This window comes from Astyanax mexicanus, chromosome 3 (assembly GCF_023375975.1).
Source record: "Astyanax mexicanus isolate ESR-SI-001 chromosome 3, AstMex3_surface, whole genome shotgun sequence".
Lineage (NCBI taxonomy): Eukaryota > Metazoa > Chordata > Actinopteri > Characiformes > Acestrorhamphidae > Astyanax > Astyanax mexicanus.
Genome location: NC_064410.1, coordinates 65,066,494 through 65,091,547, shown reverse-complemented (window position 1 = coordinate 65,091,547; position 25,054 = coordinate 65,066,494). Strand labels below are relative to the sequence as shown.

General features: G+C 41.0%; 1 protein-coding gene across 1 annotated transcript in view; it reads left to right on the top strand.

The window, feature by feature from the left end:
• The window catches only part of si:ch211-66e2.5 (hemicentin-2), a 44,669-nt gene that overhangs the window by 7,704 nt on the left and 11,911 nt on the right, over nucleotides 1-25,054 (top strand). Inside the window, exons 3-5 of the mRNA XM_049475931.1 lie at nucleotides 10,491-10,826; nucleotides 15,676-15,915; nucleotides 17,983-18,095. Coding sequence (XP_049331888.1) covers nucleotides 10,491-10,826; nucleotides 15,676-15,915; nucleotides 17,983-18,095 — 689 coding nt within the window. The remainder of the gene's footprint in view (nucleotides 1-10,490; nucleotides 10,827-15,675; nucleotides 15,916-17,982; nucleotides 18,096-25,054) is intronic.

Genomic DNA, 25,054 nt, shown 5'->3' with positions numbered 1-25,054 from the left:
GAAGCCTTTATAGACCTGTGGTGCTGTCTAGGCCAGATGTTCCATATCTGCTACGAAAACTGCACCCCATCTTGTGTAGTGGGTGTGGTCATAAGCGAACCACGGCATCATGCTCTTGAAGGCTGACATGTACAGGTTCCAGTCACCACACCTCAGTGCCCGTGTAAATGCCAGCAGAATAGACACAAGGTCCACCATGTATTGGTGCCAGAAGGTAAAAATTGGTTTGGCTTTGTTTGCTTCGTCAAACTCTGCAAGGAGATCTTGAACCTTTTCTGCTTTCAGCACAAGCTCTTCATAGCATGCTGCAGCAGTTTCAATTTCATCACATCGTATGTGTTCTGAGATTGCTTCTGCCAACTGAGTGCAACTGTTGTCAATAGTGCAATCATTGTCATCCACCCATTGCAGAAAAGTTGGCCACAGCATTCTCCGAAGGGCTTCAAAGGCAAGTTTGTGCCCAGAGGAAAATTTTATTGCTTAATTTGCTAGTATTGACCCACGCCCTTTACTGGGCGGAGAAGAAGAAAAGAGGGGGGCGAACTCAGAGTATTGGGGTGGAGTTCGGGGCAGCTTCGCTTTAAAGCGTGAAGCCGAAGCCCCAAAAATTAAATCAGAACTTTCGACCACTGCAATACACACACAATACACACACAATATACACACAATACACACACAATACACACACAATACACACACAATACACACACAATACACACACCAACACACACACCAACACACAATACACACACAATACACACACCAACACACACACCAACACACAATACACAAACAATACACACACCAACACACACACCAACACACACCAACACACAATACACACACCAACACACACCAACACACAATACACACACCAACACACACCAACACACAATACACACACAATACACACACCAACACACAATACACACACCAACACACACACCAACACACACCACCACACAATACACACACCAACACACACACCAACACACAATACACACACCAACACACACCAACACACAATACACACACAATACACACACCAACACACACCAACACACAATACACACACAATACACACACACCAACACACACACCAACACACACACCAACACACACACCAACACACACCACCACACAATACACACACCAACACACACACCAACACACACACCAACACACACCACCACACAATACACACACCAACACACACACCAACACACAATACACACACCAACACACACCAACACACAATACACACACAATACACACACCAACACACACCAACACACAATACACACACAATACACACACACCAACACACACACCAACACACACACCAACACACAATACACACACAATACACACACACCAACACACACACCAACACACAATACACACACCAACACACACACCAACACACACCAACACACACACCAACACACAATACACACACCAACACACACCAACACACAATACACACACAATACACACCAACACACACACCAACACACACCAACACACACCAACACACAATACACACACAATACACACACCAACACACACCAACACACAATACACACACACCAACACACACACCAACACACAATACACACACAATACACACACACCAACACACACACCAACACACAATACACACACCAACACACACACCAACACACACACCAACACACAATACACACACCAACACACACCAACACACAATACACACACAATACACACACACCAACACACACACCAACACACAATACACACACCAACACACACACCAACACACAATACACACACCAACACACACCAACACACAATACACACACCAACACACAATACACACACCAACACACACCAACACACAATGCACACACAATACACACCAACACACAATACACACACAATACACACACACCAACACACACACCAACACACACACCAACACACAATACACACACACCAACACACACACCAACACACAATACACACACAATACACACACCAACACACACACCAACACACAATACACACACCAACACACACCAACACACAATACACACACAATACACACACCAACACACAATACACACACCAACACACACCAACACACAATACACACACCAACACACACAAACACACAATACACACACCAACACACACCAACACACAATACACACACAATACACACACACCAACACACACACCAACACACACACCAACACACAATACACACACCAACACACACACCAACACACACACCAACACACACACCAACACACAATACACACACAATACACACACCAACACACACCAACACACAATACACACACCAACACACAATACACACACCAACACACACCAACACACACCAACACACACACCAACACACACCAACACACACCAACACACAATACACACACCAACACACACCAACACACAATACACACACCAACACACACCAACACACACATCAACACACATTACACACACAATACACACACCAACACACACCAACACACACCAACACACAGTACACACACCAACACACACACCAACACACAATACACACAATACACACACAATACACACACAATACACACACAATATACACACAATATACACACAATACACACACCAACACACAATACACAATACACACACCAACACACAACACACACACACCAACACACAACACACACACACCAACACACACCAACACACACACCAACACACAATACACACACAATACACACACCAACACACAACACACACACACACCAACACACACACCAACACACAATACACACACAATACACACACCAACACACACACCAACACACACACCAACAAACAATACACACACAATACACACACCAATACACACACCAACACACATACAATACACACACAATACACAATACACACCAACACACACCAACACACAATACACACACCAACACACACACCAACACACACACCAACACACAATACACACACAATACACAAACCAACACACAACACACACCAACACACACCAATACACAACACACACACCAACACACAATACACACACACCAACACACACCAACACACACACCAACACACAATACACACACAACACACACCAACACACAACACACACCAACACACACACCAACACACACACAAACACACACCAACACACACCAATATACAACACACACACACCAACACACACCAACACACACCAACACACACCAACACACAACACACACCAACACACACACCAACACACACACAAACACACACCAACACACACCAATACACAACACACACCAACACACAATACACACACACCAACACACACCAACACACACCAACACACAACACACACCAACACACAACACACTCCAACACACACCAACACACACACCAACACACAATACACACACAATACACACACACCAACACACACACCAACACACGCACCAACACACACACCAACACACGCACCAACACACGCACCAAAACACAACACACACACACCAACACACACACCAACACACACACCAACACACACCAACACACACACCAACACACACACCAACACACACACCAACACACACCAACACACACACCAACACACACACAAACACACACACCAACACACACCAACACACACCAACACACACACAAACACACACCAACACACACCAACACACACCAACACACACACCAACACACACACCAACACACACACCAACACACACACCAACACACACACCAACACACACACAAACACACACCAACACACACCAATACACACACCAATACACACCAACACACACACACACCAACACACACACCAACACACACACAATACACACACCAACACACACACCAACACACACACCAACACACGCACCAACACACACACCAACACACACACCAACACACGCACCAACACACACACCAACACACACACACACACCAACACACACACCAACACACACCAACACACACACCAACACACACACCAACACACACACCAACACACACCAACACACACCAACACACAACACACACACCAACACACACACCAACACACAACACACACCAACACACACCAACACACGCACCAACACACGCACCAACACACAACACACACACCAACACACACCAACACACAACTCACACCAACACACACACAAACACACACCAACACACACCAACACACACACCAATACACACCAACACACACACCAACACACACACCAACACACACACAATACACACACCAACACACACACCAACACACACCAACACACACACAAACACACACCAACACACACCAACACACACACCAACACAAACACCAACACACAACACACACCAACACACACACAAACACACACCAACACACACCAACACACACACCAATACACACCAACACACACACCAACACACACACCAACACACACCAACACACACACAATACACACACCAACACACACACCAACACACAATACACACCAACACACACACCAACACACACACCAACACACACACAAACACACACCAACACACACCAACACACACACCAACACACAACACACACCAACACACACACCAACACACACACAAACACACACCAACACACACCAATACACACCAACACACACACCAACACACACCAACACACACCAACACACACCAACACACAATACACACACCAACACACACACCAACACACACACCAACACACACCAACACACACACCAACACACACACCAACACACACCAACACACACCAACACACACACCAACACACACCAACACACACAAACACACACCAACACACACCAATACACACACCAATACACACCAACACACACCAACACACACCAACACACACACCAACACACACACCAACACACAACACACACCAACACACAATACACACACCAACACACACACCAACACACACACCAACACACACCAACACACACACCAACACACACACCAACACACACCAACACACACCAACACACACACCAACACACACCAACACACACAAACACACACCAACACACACCAATACACACACCAATACACACCAACACACACCAACACACACCAACACACACACCAACACACACACCAACACACAACACACACCAACACACACACCAACACACACACCAACACACACCAACACACACCAACACACACACAATACACACACCAACACACACACCAACACACGCACCAACACACACACCAACACACACCAACACACACACCAACACACACACCAACACACACACCAACACACACCAACACACACACCAACACACGCACCAACACACGCACCAACACACGCACCAACACACGCACCAACACACACCAACACACAACACACACCAACACACACACCAACACACACAAACACACACCAACACACAACACACACCAACACACACACCAACACACACAAACACACACCAACACACACCAACACACAACACACACCAACACACACAAACACACACCAACACACACCAACACACGCACCAACACACGCACCAACACACGCACCAACACACGCACCAACACACACCAACACACAACACACACCAACACACACACCAACACACACAAACACACACCAACACACACCAACACACACACCAATACACACCAACACACACACCAACACACACACCAACACACACCAACACACACACCAACACACACACCAACACACACCAACACACACACCAACACACACCAACACACACACAATACACACACCAACACACACACCAACACACAATACACACCAACACACACACCAACACACACCAACACACACACAAACACACACCAACACACACCAACACACACACCAACACACAACACACACCAACACACACACCAACACACACACCAACACACACCAACACACAATACACACACCAACACACACCAACACACACCAACACACAATACACACACCAACACACACACCAACACACACACCAACACACGCAAACACACACACCAACACACACACCAACACACACACCAACACACACCAACACACACACAAACACACACCAACACACACCAACACACACACCAACACACAACACACACCAACACACACACCAACACACACACCAACACACACCAACACACAATACACACACCAACACACACCAACACACACCAACACACACACCAATACACACCAACACACACACCAACACACACCAACACACACACAATACACACACCAACACACACCAACACACACACCAACACACACACCAACACACACACCAACACACACCAACACACACACCAACACACACACCAACACACACACAAAACACACCAACACACACACCAACACACACCAACACACACACAAAACACACCAACACACACTAACACACAAACCAACACACACACCAACACACACACCAACACACACACCAACACACACACCAACACACACTAACACACACACACACACACCAACACACACACACCAACACACACACCAACACACACACCAACACACACATCAACACACACACACCAACACACACACACCAACACACACACCAACACACACACCAACACACACATCAACACACACACACCAACACACACACACCAACACACACACCAACACACACCAACACACACACCAACACACACACCAACACACACACCAACACACACCAACACACACACCAACACACACACACACCAACACACACACACACCAACACACACACACCAACACACACCAACACACACACCAACACAAACACACACACCAACACACACACACCAACACACACACCAACACACACCAACACACACACACACACCAACACACACACCAACACACACACACACACACCAACACACACACACCAACACACACACCAACACACACCAACACACACCAACACACACACCAACACACACCAACACACACACCAACACACACCAACACACACACCAACACACACACCAACACACACCAACACACACACCAACACACACCAACACACACCAACACACACACACACCAACACACACACCAACACACACCAACACACACCAACACACACCAACACACACACCAACACACACCAACACACACCAACACACACACCAACACACACCAACACACACACCAACACACACACCAACACACACCAACACACACCAACACACACACCAACACACACCAACACACACCAACACACACACCAACACACACCAACACACACACCAACACACACCAACACACACCAACACACACACACACCAACACACACACCAACACACACCAACACACACACCAACACACACACCAACACACACCAACACACACCAACACACACACCAACACACACCAACACACACACCAACACACACACCAACACACACCAACACACACACCAACACACACACCAACACACACCAACACACACACCAACACACACACCAACACACACCAACACACACCAACACACACACCAACACACACCAACACACACCAACACACACCAACACACACACCAACACACACACCAACACACACACCAACACACACCAACACACACCAACACACACCAACACACACCAACACACACCAACACACACACCAACACACACCAACACACACACCAACACACACACCAACACACACCAACACACACCAACACACACACCAACACACACCAACACACACCAACACACACACCAACACACACCAACACACACACCAACACACACCAACACACACCAACACACACACACACCAACACACACACCAACACACACCAACACACACACCAACACACACACCAACACACACCAACACACACCAACACACACACCAACACACACCAACACACACACACAATACACACACCAACACACACCAACACACACACCAACACACACACCAACACACACCAACACACACACCAACACACACACCAACACACACCAACACACACCAACACACACACCAACACACACCAACACACACCAACACACACCAACACACACACCAACACACACACCAACACACACACCAACACACACCAACACACACACCAACACACACCAACACACACCAACACACACACCAACACACACCAACACACACCAACACACACACCAACACACACCAACACACACACACACCAACACACACACCAACACACACCAACACACACACCAACACACACACCAACACACACCAACACACACACCAACACACACCAACACACACCAACACACACACCAACACACACACCAACACACACCAACACACACCAACACACACCAACACACACCAACACACACACCAACACACACACCAACACACACCAACACACACCAACACACACCAACACACACCAACACACACACCAACACACACCAACACACACCAACACACACACCAACACACACCAACACACACCAACACACACACACACCAACACACACACCAACACACACCAACACACACACCAACACACACACCAACACACACCAACACACACCAACACACACACCAACACACACCAACACACACCAACACACACACCAACACACACCAACACACACCAACACACACACCAACACACACACCAACACACACACCAACACACACCAACACACACACCAACACACACCAACACACACCAACACACACACACACCAACACACACACCAACACACACCAACACACACCAACACACACACCAACACACACCAACACACACACCAACACACACCAACACACACCAACACACACCAACACACACACCAACACACACACCAACACACACACCAACACACACCAACACACACACCAACACACACACCAACACACACACCAACACACACCAACACACACCAACACACACACCAACACACACACCAACACACACCAACACACACACCAACACACACCAACACACACACCAACACACACACCAACACACACACACACCAACACACACCAACACACACCAACACACACACCAACACACACCAACACACACACCAACACACATCACTGTGTATCACTGTCCAAATAATAACAGCTAGTGATATTACAGAAACAGCATTACATTCGTTTTTTTATATAAATCTTTATAAAAAATTATTACTGGAGTTTAAATATGTGCAACATGTTTTCTACAAGTAACTGATTGGGATTTATTATATAGAAACAGTGTAGAGTAAAAATAGTCTGTGGCCGTTCATTCAGTAAAAATAAATGCTAGGGAGAAACATTGTTGTCAAACTCTACAAAAATGTTATTTTAAATGCCTTAGTTCCATATGTGCAAAATTAAAATACACAAATGCAAAAATAATCCTTATTTTTATTTGAACATCATCAAACATTCTTACTCCTCTCCCTCTCTCTGATCCTGGAACAACTATTTCTTACCAAAGGTGTCAAATAATGAAGAACAAATACTTTGATACGTTATTTATGTATAAATGTAGTTTATCTTCACTTTACTGGAGTAATTATTTTTACATTTTTTACACAGTTATCTGAACTTTCTCCTCCTTATACTTTAATAAAAACAGTCTCGTTACTCCTGTTTCATTTCAGCTGGTTTTTAATTCCAGCTTCTCATCGATCAATAAAACCCCTATCCAGATAAATCTCTCCATCCAGATAGAGTGAATCTTGGATGTAGGGAAGTATAGACATATAACATTCCCTCTCCCTATTGGTTTACTTTTACAATTTTACTTGAGTAAAAGTTGATACTTTAACTTTTATAGAAGTATTTTAAACCCTAACATCAAAACTTCTACCGACAGAGTAATAAATAGAGATACTTTTCTTCCTCTCCTTTATCCTGACTCAACTCTTCCTCTCTCTTGTCCTGATTTAACGTCATCTTTTCCTGGATTAACTATTACTTTACCCCCATCCAGATATATTTATTTTCTCTCTCTCTGTCTCTGTGCTACACTCAGTCTACACACTCCTCTTTTTTATACGTCTATATCACTGACAGAACCTGGTTCATTTAATGCTAAGATCCAGAACCAGCTGTGGTTTCTCATCATAGCCTCTTATTTATTATTAATAATCTGTAAATTCTAAATTGTGTATTAGTTATGATAGCTTTATACCTGCTCCTGTTGCAGAAGCAGTAGTTATATACTGTATTTAAGGTTTGTGAGAGTGGGGAATCCTGTTTGTTAATAAAATGTAAGCATGTTTAAAACATGTTAATTGAATGTATTTTGTTTGATAGCATCATGATTTGTATGAACAGTATACTGAACAGCGTATTTAGAGTTTAAAAAAATGTGAATACAGATTGGAGAAAAGCATGTCAGCGACTGTAAAACTGTGTTTGTGTTATAACTGCTATTGTTTTGTTAAGTAAATGTGTTTTAATAAGAATAATTCTCCTTTAACAGAGGTTCCAGATAAGGTTTCCCTCAGTTTGGTGCAGAAATCCTCGGGTCCGCTGGTGGAGGGGAATATTATTGAGCTCCACTGCAGAGTCGAGAACGCAGCGCCGGTCAAAGATATGATGATTGCCTGGTTTAAAGGGAAGGATAAAGTGAAAACTGATCAGTTCTTTCGCGACACTACCATCACTCCAAAAAACGAGTCCAGAAACATGACAATTATCGCCAAAAGATCACTTAACGGATTGGAGTACAGGTGTGAAGCTCTGCTGCATCTGGGACCAGAAGGACCCCAGCCTCCTCCTACAAAGACTTCAGAAACTCTGAGGCTAAATATTTACTGTAAGTTATTATTTCCAGATCTCTTCTAGAGCGTTACAGGCTCTTACAGTACTGAGCAAACATTCTAGAGCTCTGAAAATAAGAAAATCTATCTATGTAGAGCAGTGTGTTAATAAAGAGGAATATTCTAGAGTTCTATAAATAGAGGAAAGCTTTCTAGAGCTGTGTATGAATGGAGGAGAGCATACATGTTATACAGAGGAATGTTCTCCTCTGTATAGAGGACACATTCCAGAGCGCTATAAATGTAGGACAGCTTTCTAGAACTGTGTGTAAATAGAAGAGAACATTCTAGAGCAGTGAGTGAATGGAGAACATTCTAGAGCTCTATAAATGGGATAACACTTTCTATAGCTGTGTCTGAAACGAGAGGAATATTCTAGAGCTCTATAAATGGAGAAAATCTATCTAGAGCTGTGTGTGAAAAGAAGAGAACATTCTAGAGCTGTGTCTGAATGTAGAGGAACATTCTAGAGCTCTATAAATGGAGAAAATCTATCTAGAGCTGTGTGTGAAAAGAAGAGAACATTCTAGAGCAGTGTCTGAATGGAGAGGAATATTTTAGAGCTGAGTATGAATGGAGGAGAACATTCTAGAGCTCTATAAATGTAGGAAAGCTTTCTAGAGCTGTGTCTGAATGGAGAGAAATATTTTAGAGCTGTGTGTAAATAAAGGAGACCATTCTAGAGCAGTGAGTGAATGCAGAACATTGTAGAGCAGTGAGTGAATGCAGAACATTCTAGAGCAGTGAGTGAATGGAAGAGAAGATTTTAGAACTGTTTGTGAACAAAGGAGATTGCTCTAGAGTAGTGATTGAATGGACATTCTAGAATGGAAATGAACATTCTAGAACTGTGTATGAATGGAGGAGAACATTCTAGAGCAGCAAGTGAAATGAGGAGAACATTCTAGAACTGAGTATGAATGGAGAAGGACATTGTAAACTGTGTATGAATGGAGCAGAACATTCTAGAGCTCTATAAATGGAGAAAAGCTTTCTAGAGCAGCAAGTGAATGGAGGGAAATGTTCTAGAGCAGTGAGTGAAAGAACGATGACATTCTGGAGGAGTATTTGAATGGAAATGGATATTCTAAAGCAATGAGATAATGGAGAGTGTTCTAGAGCAGTGAGTGAAATGAGGAGAACATTCTAGAGCTCTATAAATTGAGAAAAGCTTTCTAGAGCTGTGTGTGAACCGAACAGATGAAAAAGAAGATTGTAGAGCAGTGTATGAATAGAGAAGAAGATTGTAGAGCAGTGAATGAATAGAGGTGAAGATTGTAGAGCAGTGAATGAATAGAGGAGAAGATTGTAGAGCAGTGAATGAATAGAGGAGAAGATTGTAGAGCAGTGTATGAATAGAGGAGAAGATTGTAGAGCAGTGTATGAATAGCAGTGTTGGGCACGTTACTTTGAAAAAGTAATTAGTTATAGTTACTCGTTACTTCTCCAAAAAAGTAACTGAGTTACTAACGGAGTTACTCCACTATAAAAGTAATTAGTTACCAGTAGAAGTAACTATCGCGTTACTTTTTATTATTCGCCCGTCAAAAAAAGGAAATCAATTATGCACTTACTATTATTATTAGAAAAATAACAAAAAATAACAAACGAAAATAAACCCAAAATGTTGACAAAAATATAATCTAACGAATTTCAAAAAAATAAAACGAAATTCTCCACACAACCAAAGAAAATTACTAAAACTTGTAATACTGAAAAAAGCGGAAAAACGCGTCTGGGGATGAAATTTAACAAACCAAGCCACACTCAAAAGAAATATGTATATATAAAACAAAATAATGGACAAAAACAACAATTTAATGCCCGTTAAAATGGTATTAATATAACAGCTTCACCAAAAGAGAATAGAGCTTAGATCGTGCCCAAAAAATCCGACCCAGCCGGAGCCCGTGCACATTCTGCCCAAGCCCGAACCATAAACTGTCATTATGAGCCTGACCCGATCCGCCCCATAAACTGTCTGTTTTCGGGCTGATTGAATGAGCGAAATATAATCAGAATTATGTTAATTAACACTGTAACATAGAAGCATAGAACTATTATTTAATTTAAATGATTTTTAAGAACAGCTACACACAATGCTGCAAGTCAAACGCGGAGGCGTTCACGTGCGCCCAGAGCTACGTGATTACATTTTTCATTTTTATTATAGTTTAATTTTATTTTGTTTTTATTTTTTCTGTTCATTTTAGGGTGGGCTTGCTAGCGCGAGCGCTTTACACAAGAACTAACGGACCACGAGTGCCGCGCGCTCGGCACAACAACTCCCGCTGTACAACTCCGCTGTACAACAGCGCTTATAAATAAATTAAACACAAAAATGAGGGTATTCTATCAGTAATTTCAGTTCGTTTTAGTTAGTTTTATAAACACAAAATACAGTTCGAGATAGTTATGTTTTTCCTTTTAATTACCGTTTTTATTAGATTCAGTTAACACAAATGTTTTTCACTTTCAGTTTTCGCTATTTCGTTCGCTTTAGTGAACAATAATAATTGGTTACTTAGCAACATTGTGATTATCACACCAGAGCTTTATATAAAATAAAAATAGGAGCCTGATTTCGGGTCGGTCCTCAGGTCAGGTGGGATTCGGGCAGAGAATCTAAGCTCTAAAATAGAAAGCAGCAGCACCACAAAAACCGGAGCAGCTAAAAAGAGCTTAACGTCCTTAATTCGGAACTTGGGTTGTCCACGGCAATCACTGAATTGATTAGAGCACGCAAATCGTCACAATTGTGCCTCACTTCACCACGCCAAACCACAGGCACAGCGGCCAGAAGCTCAAGTTCACCGGACAGAGGAGGGGTTAACCAGGGCAAAGCGAAATAAAAAAAAAAGTTCATAGAGCTGCTAAAGTAACGTGCAGTAACGGGGTGTCGGAAATGGTAACGGCGTTATAGTTACAGTCATAGTAATTAGTTAGATTACTCGTTACTGAAAAAAGTAACGGCGTTAGTAACGCCGTTAGTTTTAACGCCGTTACTCCCAACACTGATGAATAGAGGAGAAGATTGTAGAGCAGTGAATGAATAGAGGAGAAGATTGTAGAGCAGTGAATGAATAGAGGTGAAGATTGTAGAGCAGTGAATGAATAGAGGAGAAGATTGTAGAGCAGTGTATGAATAGAGGAGAAGATTGTAGAGCAGTGGATGAATAGAGGAGAAGATTGTAGAGCAGTGTATGAATAGAGGAGAAGATTGTAGAGCAGTGTATGAATAGAGGTGAAGATTGTAGAGCAGTGAATGAATAGAGGAGAAGATTGTAGAGCAGTGTATGAATAGAGGAGAAGATTGTAGAGCAGTGTATGAATAGAGGAGAAGATTGTAGAGCAGTGTATGAATAGAGAAGAAGATTGTAGAGCAGTGAATGAATAGAGGAGAAGATTGTAGAGCAGTGAATGAATAGAGGAGAAGATTGTAGAGCAGTGTATGAATAGAGGAGAAGATTGTAGAGCAGTGAATGAATAGAGGAGAAGATTGTAGAGCAGTGAATGAATAGAGGAGAAGATTGTAGAGCAGTGAATGAATAGAGGAGAAGATTGTAGAGCAGTGAATGAATAGAGGAGAAGATTGTAGAGCAGTGAATGAATAGAGGAGAAGATTGTAGAGCAGTGAATGAATAGAGGTGAAGATTGTAGAGCAGTGAATGAATAGAGGAGAAGATTGTAGAGCAGTGGATGAATAGAGGAGAAGATTGTAGAGCAGTGAATGAATAGAGGAGAAGATTGTAGAGCAGTGAATGAATAGAGGTGAAGATTGTAGAGCAGTGAATGAATAGAGGAGAAGATTGTAGAGCAGTGTATGAATAGAGGAGAAGATTGTAGAGCAGTGGATGAATAGAGGAGAAGATTGTAGAGCAGTGTATGAATAGAGGAGAAGATTGTAGAGCAGTGTATGAATAGAGGAGAAGATTGTAGAGCAGTGTATGAATAGAGGAGAAGATTGTAGAGCAGTGTATGAATAGAGGAGAAGATTGTAGAGCAGTGTATGAATAGAGGAGAAGATTGTAGAGCAGTGTATGAATAGAGGAGAAGATTGTAGAGCAGTGAATGAATAGAGGAGAAGATTGTAGAGCAGTGTATGAATAGAGGAGAAGATTGTAGAGCAGTGTATGAATAGAGGAGAAGATTGTAGAGCAGTGTATGAATAGAGGAGAAGATTGTAGAGCAGTGTATGAATAGAGGAGAAGATTGTAGAGCAGTGTATGAATAGAGGAGAAGATTGTAGAGCAGTGAATGAATAGAGGAGAAGATTGTAGAGCAGTGTATGAATAGAGGAGAAGATTGTAGAGCAGTGAATGAATAGAGGAGAAGATTGTAGAGCAGTGTATGAATAGAGGAGAAGATTGTAGAGCAGTGTATGAATAGAGGAGAAGATTGTAGAGCAGTGTATGAATAGAGGAGAAGATTGTAGAGCAGTGAATGAATAGAGGAGAAGATTGTAGAGCAGTGTATGAATAGAGGAGAAGATTGTAGAGCAGTGTATGAATAGAGGAGAAGATTGTAGAGCAGTGTATGAATAGAGGAGAAGATTGTAGAGCAGTGTATGAATAGAGGAGAAGATTGTAGAGCAGTGAATGAATAGAGGAGAAGATTGTAGAGCAGTGAATGAATAGAGGTGAAGATTGTAGAGCAGTGAATGAATAGAGGAGAAGATTGTAGAGCAGTGTATGAATAGAGGAGAAGATTGTAGAGCAGTGAGTTATAGAACATTTTTGAACTGTGAGTGAATGGAGGAGAACACTTTAGAGTAGTGTGTTATTGGAAGAGACTATTCTAGAGCAGTAAGTGATATATATTGAGGTGTATGTCTGTTTCCTCCAGATGCTCCAAAGTTCCTGACAGAAGTGGAGATGTTTCAGCAGATGAAGGAGGAGGAAGGGATGGTTCTGAACTGCACTGTGGAGGGAAACCCTCCCCCCTCGTACTCCTGGACCCCCCCTATAGAGGGCCAGAACACCAGGCCAGTGGTGACGGTAAAGACGGCGGGAAACTACACCTGCAGAGTATCCAACGACCACGGATCTCACCAGAAACTCTTCATCATCTCACCAGCACCTATTAGTGAGTCCCTCAACTTCTACTGATCCTCAATCAGTTCATCAATACCTGATCATCAGCACAAATCACACTCAATAACAGAATATATATATACACAGCTCTAAAAAAAATAAAGAGAGCACTACAGTTTCTGAATCAGTTTCTCTGATTTTGCTATTTATAGGTTTATGTTTGAGTAAAATGAACATTGTTGTTTTATTCTATAAACTACAGACAACATTTCTCCCAAATTCCAAATAAAAATATTCTCATTTAGAGCATTTATTTACAGAAAATGAGAAATGTCTGAAATAACAAAAAAGATGCAGAGCTTTCAGACCTCAAATAATGCAAAGAAAACAAACAAGTTCATATTAATAAAGTTTTAAGAGTTCAGAAATAATCAATATTTGGTGGAATAATCCTGGTTTTTAATCACAGTTTTTTTTTCATGCATCTTGTACGGTGGCCGAGAAAGCCCAACGCAGTGCAAATTGAAAAGCGCTGCAAAAGCACAAAACACATCCATCAAAATTACAACACAGGTGCAGCAAATAGAAAAACGCGCTGCAAATAGAACCACAACACAACGGAAGTGAGTCACAACACAACGGAATTTTCCCGGGGGACCTTAAAAGATACTGTACCAGCTAAGCTGCGTCTTCAGTAACGTCTCGGACTTCACTATGTGTACAAAGGACAATAAGTGGCAAACAAGCTTCTGAAAAGTAAGTTATGTTTATTACCTGTGATTACCACGATTGTGTGCATATTATTAAAAGTTCTGCTTCACAAAACGCCTTGTTTGCCACTTATTGTCCTTTGTACACATAGTGAAGTCCGAGACGTTACTGAAGACGCAGCTTAGCTGGTACAGTATCTTTTAAGGTCCCCCGGGAAAATTCCGTTGTGTTGTGACTCACTTCCGTTGTGTTGTGGTTGTATTTGCAGCGCGTTTTTCTATTTGCTGCGCCTGTGTTGTAATTTTGATGGATGTGTTTTGTGCTTTTGCAGCGCTTTTCAATTTGCACTGCGTTGGGCTTTCTCGGCCACCGTAATCTTGGCATCATGTTCTCCTCCACCAGTCTTACACACTGCTTTTGGATAACTTTATGCTGCTTTACTCCTGGTGTAAAAATTCAAGCAGTTCAGTTTGGTGGTTTGATGGTTTGTGATCATCCATCTTCCTCTTGATTATATTCCAGAGGTTTTTAATTTGGTAAAATCAAAGAAAATCATTATTTTTAAGTGCTCTCTCTTTTTACAGAGCTCTATATATATATATATATATATATATATATATATATATATATTATGATTGTCTGATTAGTGGTGCTCTTTACCTCGGCGCAACAGTGATATACAGATATTATAAACATAATCATATCATTCAGTTATCAAACACCAGCCATTACTTTAGCTCAGAAAACAGTTAGCATCAGCAGTCGGCTGTTAGCCATTCTCACTTATCTGCCATTTTAGGATTCATAATAAAAGCCCCAGGGGAAAAATATAAATGAAAAGACTAAGATCAGTTGCTATTGTAACGGTGCAGCTACCTGGACGTGTCCAACAAACTCTTCTCAGCAGAGGAAACTGAGCTGCTGGTTGATGCTGTGAAGGAGCTCCAGCAGCTCATTTACGGGAACAGCAATGTTATTTTATTTACTATTCTGTTTATTGTTGATGTAAAAGTTGGGTTTGTGCTGCTGTGTGTTCATGTGTGTGTAATAAGTGGGGGTGTACGCTCGGCTCGGCACAGCGCCTGTGTTACCGAGATAGCGATGAACGTCTGACTGTTGGCGTCTGTCTAGGTTGTATTCAGTCAGTGGAGCTCCTGTGTTTTCTGTTACCAAGATAAACAAGATAAAACTCCAGAAATGTACCTGAACACACCTCATTTCCAGAACACCACGCCCATCAGTGTAGATGTATTCAGAAGATCTGCTGCTGTTTAAACCAGGCAGGAGGAAAACAGGAGTAAATACACTGTTGGTGGGGTGTAAGATAGCGATGAGTGTAGGTGGTTATAATGTTGTGTTTGATTGATTATGTTTATAGAATATGTTGTAACACTGCTGTTTTCTGCAGGACTGCAGGACCGCACTACGTTCTGGGCTATTCTGGGGGTGGGACTGGTCGTGGCAGGGGCGCTGGTTGTAGGATATTTGGTTAAAAAGAGGATGAGCTCACTACCAGTCGTCTGAAGATCCTGCAGAGAGACACTCTGACCATAACTGTCAGGACACATCAGGACACATCAGGACCAGCAGGATTCAGAGACCCGTCCTCAGCAGGGGGGAACTTTACCGTCTTTACGGACTTTATTATCTTGTTATCATGGAATGTTCTTCAGGGAACGAGGGGGGAATGTGCACTTAATGAAACTCAACCAAAGGTTTTCAGTAGATCTACACGATACTGGAAAAAATGACATTACAATATGTTTTCTTTGTATGTTTGTGTACTCATTGCAATATTAAAAAATGAGTTTACATACAATATTATTGCGCTATAATGTGTATTATATGTTTTTGCAGGGTGCTCTCTCTTTTCTTGGTTCGCTAAAATCCCATCTAGACTGTTATCTTACCATAGCTTAGCTACTCAACTAACCGATTAGTGCCCATTTCACCAGTCGAAAGCTGTAATGTGTATTATGTGTGTTTTGCAGGGTGCTCTATGTTCTTGGTTTGCTAAAATCCCATCTAGACTGTTGTCTTAATATAGCTTAGCTACCCAGCTAACTGATAAGCAGTTTGTGTGTTCTCTACTGGTGTAAAGGGCACACTTTTGTGAGTTGGGCAGCTAAGATAAGTCATATACTCATACAACAAGTGGTTTTAATGAAAAGCCTGAGTTGTACTGATGGAATGGGCACTAATGTGTTTGCTTAGTAGCTAGGTAGGTAGGTAGGTCTGTAGATTTGAAAAACACATCTTACTCTGAGAAGTCGGAGAATACTCCGGTTAAGAGTATACACGCACTGATTAATCTGATTATTAAACTCAAATTGAATGCAGCTCTCTTTATCAGATTATTAATCAGATTTATACACTTTACTCTGATCTAAGAAATCTCAGTATGCTGTTTACATGATTACTTGAACGATCAGAAAACTGCAGTAATCAGATTATGAACTGATTTTTTAGTATATATAATTTCAGTAATCAATTGGAGGAAAATAAATGTCATTAGGGAAATAATAAAGGTTTGTTTAGTGTATAATTTAATTTAGTTTGTAAATGTGATATTGTGCATGCTTACATTGTAATAACGGTACAGATATATAACGGTATCTGGTGCAGCTCTAATTTTTATTGTGCTTTTATTGGTAAATATTCTGTTTAAAACACAAACTGCCTTATTTTCTGCACACTGTCTGAGTTTAATACTCCTTCAGTAGAGCGTCTGATTCTGATTCTGATTGTCTGCAGCTCTATTCTCTCGTTTCTGAGGGGATTCCTGTAGCCTGTCTCAGCTTGTTCAGATTCTCTGCAGGTATGAAGCTTTTATTCAGAGCTCAAGCCCAGACTCGGACTAATCTCCCTCTATTCAGAAGATCTGTGATCAGACTGATGACTGGATTTCCCATGAACTCAACTCTTACTGTATCTGGGTTATTCCACCGAATGGGTGTCACTTCTATTTGATCTTTTTTCAATTCTGAATCTAATAACACACATATATTTAACTATTCAACAATGCAATGTTCTGCTCAATCTTAGACAGCTCTACTTATTTTTTTTAAGTGAAAACAGCTTAAATTAATGCTTTTTTGTTTTTTTAAAAGCATGTTTAAAAGCAAGTCCATGAATTCCTTCGATTTTCTCTCAAGAAAGTCTTTATTTTAACGACAGGATTGACTGTATCTTCAAATAATTGATATTTATGATGAAAAATTCACTCCTGTTACTGGAACTCATTCCAGCTGATGTCACTTCCTGTTGTACATGTGACTTCCTGTCGTAGAATGTTCCAGGTGTTTTGTAATGGGTTATGTGTTACAGTAACAGGACTGAGTGAAACAAGAAGAGTGTTGTGAACAAAACCAAAAATAAAAATAAGCTATTGACCATCAGCCTTTTGTAAAATAAGATGAGATAAGTTTGTCTGTTTTTTTTTGGATGCTAAATGCTGCCGAGTTCCTAAGAATTGGTTTTGATTGAGTTCTAATAAAATATTAAATACATTAATCCTGCAGAGTGTGAGTGAATTCTTACCATCAGCCTGAGAAATAACAGACTAAGAGCTAAGTGTACTGTGCTGTTACTGATGTGTTATTAGAGGTGTTATTAGAGTGTTATTAGAGGTGTTATTAGACGTGTTGTTAGAGGTGTTATAAGTTGTTATTAGACATGTTATTAGACATGTTATTAGATGTGTTATTAGAGGTGTTATTAGAGGTGTTGTTAGATGTGTTATTAGACGTGTTGTTAGAGGTGTTATAAGTTGTTATTAGACATGTTATTAGACATGTTATTAGATGTGTTATTAGAGGTGTTATTAGAGGTGTTATTAGAGGTGTTATTAGAGTGTTATTAGACATGTTATTAGAGTGTTATTAGACATGTTATTAGATGTGTTATTAGACGTGTTATTAGAGGTGTTATTAGAGGTGTTATTAGACGTGTTTTTAGAGGTGTTATTAGACATGTTATTAGATGTGTTATTAGAGGTGTTATTAGAGGTGTTGTTAGAGGTGTTATTAGAGTGTTATTAGACATGTTATTAGACGTGTTATTAGAGGTGTTATTAGAGGTGTTATTAGACGTGTTTTTAGAGGTGTTATTAGACATGTTATTAGAGTGTTATTAGACATGTTATTAGACGTGTTATTAGACGTGTTTTTAGAGGTGTTATTAGACGTGTTTTTAGAGGTGTTATTAGACGTGTTTTTAGAGGTGTTATTAGACATGTTATTAGATGTGTTATTAGACGTGTTATTAGACGTGTTGTTAGAGGTGTTGTTAGAGGTGTTGTTAGAGGTGTTATTAGACGTGTTCTTAGATGTGTTATTAGATGTGTTGTTAGACGTGTTATTAGACGTGTTATTAGACGTGTTGTTAGAGGTGTTATTAGATGTGTTATTAGATGTGTTGTTAGACGTGTTATTAGACGTGTTATTAGACGTGTTGTTAGAGGTGTTGTTAGAGGTGTTATTAGACGTGTTGTTAGACGTGTTGTTAGAGGTGTTATTAGAGGTGTTATTAGACATGTTATTAGATGTGTTATTAGATGTGTTGTTAGACGTGTTATTAGACGTGTTATTAGACGTGTTGTTAGAGGTGTTGTTAGAGGTGTTATTAGACGTGTTGTTAGACGTGTTATTAGAGGTGTTATTAGATGTGTTATTAGACGTGTTGTTAGAGGTGTTATTAGATTTGTTATTAGATGTGTTATTAGACGTGTTATTAGAGGTGTTTTTAGAGGTGTTATTAGAGGTGTTATTAAAGGTGTTATAAGTTGTTATTAGAGGTGATATTAGAGGTGTTATAAGTTGTTATTAGAGGAATTATTAGACGTGTTATTAGAGTTGTTATTAGAGGTGTTATACGTTGTTATTAGAGGTGTTATTAGATTTGTTATTAGATGTGTTATTAGACGTGTTATTAGAGGTGTTTTTAGAGGTGTTATTAGAGGTGTTATTAAAGGTGTTATAAGTTGTTATTAGAGGTGATATTAGAGGTGTTATAAGTTGTTATTAGAGGAATTATTAGACGTGTTATTAGAGTTGTTATTAGAGGTGTTATACGTTGTTATTAGAGGTGTTATTAGATGTGTTAGTAGTCGTGTACAGTTGGAGATAATCCCCGGGTTTATTGTTTATTATGTATCCATGGTTATAAGCTCTACAACAGAAGGACAACACTGTGAGGTTTAAACAGCAGATCATTCGCTCTGTTTACATCTGCCTGAACTGGAAAAAACATCTGGATTTCTCATAGACATGCTCCAGCGTCTCGTCTCCACCGCCCCCTTCTCGTCCCCCGTCTCGTCTCGTCCTGTATCGCTCTGCAGCAGCTCAGTGTGAATCTTACAGTCTGTTTTTCTCTTTATGTAAAATGGAGATTGTTTTAACTTAATTTAGCTTAATTCTGAAGTGGAGTTTGGGTGTTTTTGCACTTCTTTGGTGTTTGGTGGTTACATAGCTTTTATTGGTGTTTGGCGTTTGGTGGTATTTCATGGCTTTTGGTACATTTTTATGGTCTTTAGTGGTGTTGGGTTTTTGTTTTTTCTTCAGTAGCTCTTGGTGGTGTTTAGTGGCTTTTGGATTGAGTGGTGGTTTTTGAGATTTTTTTGTGTTTTTTGGTGGCTTTTTGTGTGATTGGTGGTTTTTGGTGGGTCTTGAGTTTTCTGGTGTTTTTTATGTTTTTTTGGTGGCTTTTGGTTTGTTTGGTGTTTTCAGTGGTGTTTGGTGGTATTTAGTGGTGTTGGTTTTTGGGTGTTTTCTTCAGTGGTGTTTCAGTGGTTGGGTGTTTTTGGTGGTGTTTGGTGTTTTTTGCTGTGCTTGGTGTTTTTTTATGGTTTTTAATGGTGTTGGTGTTTGGTGTTTTTGGTGTGATTGGTGGTTTTGGTGTTTTTAGTTTTTTTGTGTTCTGTAGTTTTTTGTGGTGTTTTGTGTTTTTTTGTGGGTTCAGAGTTTTTTGAAGTTTAGTAGTTTTTGGTGTTTTTTTATTTTTTAAAGATTTTTGGTGGTGTTTTGAGGTTTTTGTGGGTTCTGAGTTTTTTGGAGTTTAGTAGTTTTTGGGTGTTTTGTGAGTTTTTTGAAGGTTTTCGGTGGTGTTTTTTTTTCCATGTCTTCTTTGTTAACCGTTGATGAGGAACGTGGATTGAAGCGATCCTGCCAAACAAGAAGCTCAGGCTGTTTTAGCAGCGAGTTTTGGTGCATAGCAACCTCCACTCCTCTGAGGCCTTTTCCCCGGCGCCCTGCCAGCTCCCATAATCCCCTGCATACAGGAACCACCGGCCTGAAACCCAGCGCCACTGCCCAGCGTCCCTGAACTATAAACCAGCGCCATTAATCCACTGTACACCGATTCACTATCAGCACTGTTACAGACGTTTACAGACATATAAATCTGTATAAAGGCGTATACTCTAGTGTAAATTAGTGTATTACTGCACTTCCTGCTGTGGCGACTGTAATGCGACTGTGTTCACGCAGTACTGCAGCAGCTGTGATGCATTAAATCTGCTGTAACTGATCCAGCACATCACTGCTGTTCAAACCACCCAATCAGGAACTCCGGCCAGTACGTGGGCGGGTTGCTATGTTTCTATTATTATTTAAGGAACATTTCAGAATAACATCACTCAGCTGTGCTGGACAGTTATGAAGTAAATATATAAAATATATAACCACATCCCCTTTTCCTTTTCCAGCAGCACAGAGGAAAGGACAGAGAAACAGGTCAGGAAAATATATAAACAAAATAATAAAACTATGTATACAAAAACAGGAAATATATAAAGAAACTTAAAAAATTATATATAGTGTAGGAAAATATACATATACATCTAGTGCATATAGATATGATTATGGTAGGGTGTGACCAGTTTTATTGCACAAAGAGTAACAGTGACTAAATATCAAATAAATTCTACACAAAAAGGTGAGAAAATATTGCACATTAAACATATTGCACAAATGGTGATGAGTGGATCACAGTACATGTAGTGAGATGAATATTGCACACAGTAAGCATTACAGCTATACTGAGGAGTATATAAGTTTTGCATGAAGTACTAAAATAGTAAACTAAGCGTAACAGTACAGAATCATATTTATCACAATTTAATCTCTTGTTTATGTGGTTCTATCAGCTGTTGTTGGATGACAGTTCTTGATGCAGTGCGTCCGAGGGGTGGGAGATACAAGGTTTCATCTTAGGCTGGTCTTCCACTGCGAGTTATCAGAACCCTGTAACTGATACAGAATCAGCAGCAAGACTCGTCTTCTTATCTCGTGAAGTTCAGTCTGAAGTTCTACAGAAGTTCTGTAGATTAATTACAGAGCAGTACGGGTACAACAGATTACAGTGCTGGTGATTCTGTATCTACTGTAACTGTAGATTAATTACAGAGCAGTATGGGTACAACAGATTACAGTGCTGGTGATTCTGTATCTACTGTAACTGTAGATTAATTACAGAGCAGTACGGGTACAACAGATTACGGTGCTGGTGATTCTGTATCTACTGTAACTGTAGATTAATTACAGAGCAGTATGGGTACAACAGATTACAGTGCTGGTGATTCTGTATCTACTGTAACTGTAGATTAATTACAGAGCAGTACGGGTACAACAGATTACAGTGCTGGTGATTCTGTATCTACTGTAACTGTAGATTAATTACAGAGCAGTACGGGTACAACAGATTACGGTGCTGGTGATTCTGTATCTACTGTAACTGTAGATTAATTACAGAGCAGTACGGGTACAACAGATTACAGTGCTGGTGATTCTGTATCTACTGTAACTGTAGATTAATTACAGAGCAGTACGGGTACAACAGATTACAGTGCTGGTGATTCTGTATCTACTGTAACTGTAGATTAATTACAGAGCAGTACGGGTACAACAGATTACAGTGCTGGTGATTCTGTATCTACTGTAACTGTAGATTAATTACAGAGCAGTACGGGTACAACAGATTACGGTGCTGGTGATTCTGTATCTACTGTAACTGTAGATTAATTACAGAGCAGTATGGGTACAACAGATTACGGTGCTGGTGATTCTGTATCTACTGTAACTGTAGATTAATTACAGAGCAGTACGGGTGCAACAGATTATGATGCTGGTGATTCTGTATCTACTGTAACTGTAGATTAATTACAGAGCAGTATGGGTGCAACAGATTACAGTGATGGTGATTCTGTATCTACTGTAACTGTAGATTAATTACAGAGCAGTATGGGTACAACAGATTACAGTGCTGGTGATTCTGTATCTACTGTAACTGTAGATTAATTACAGAGCAGTACGGGTACAACAGATTACGGTGCTGGTGATTCTGTATCTACTGTAACTGTAGATTAATTACAGAGCAGTACGGGTACAACAGATTACAGTGCTGGTGATTCTGTATCTACTGTAACTGTAGATTAATTACAGAGCAGTACGGGTACAACAGATTACAGTGCTGGTGATTCTGTA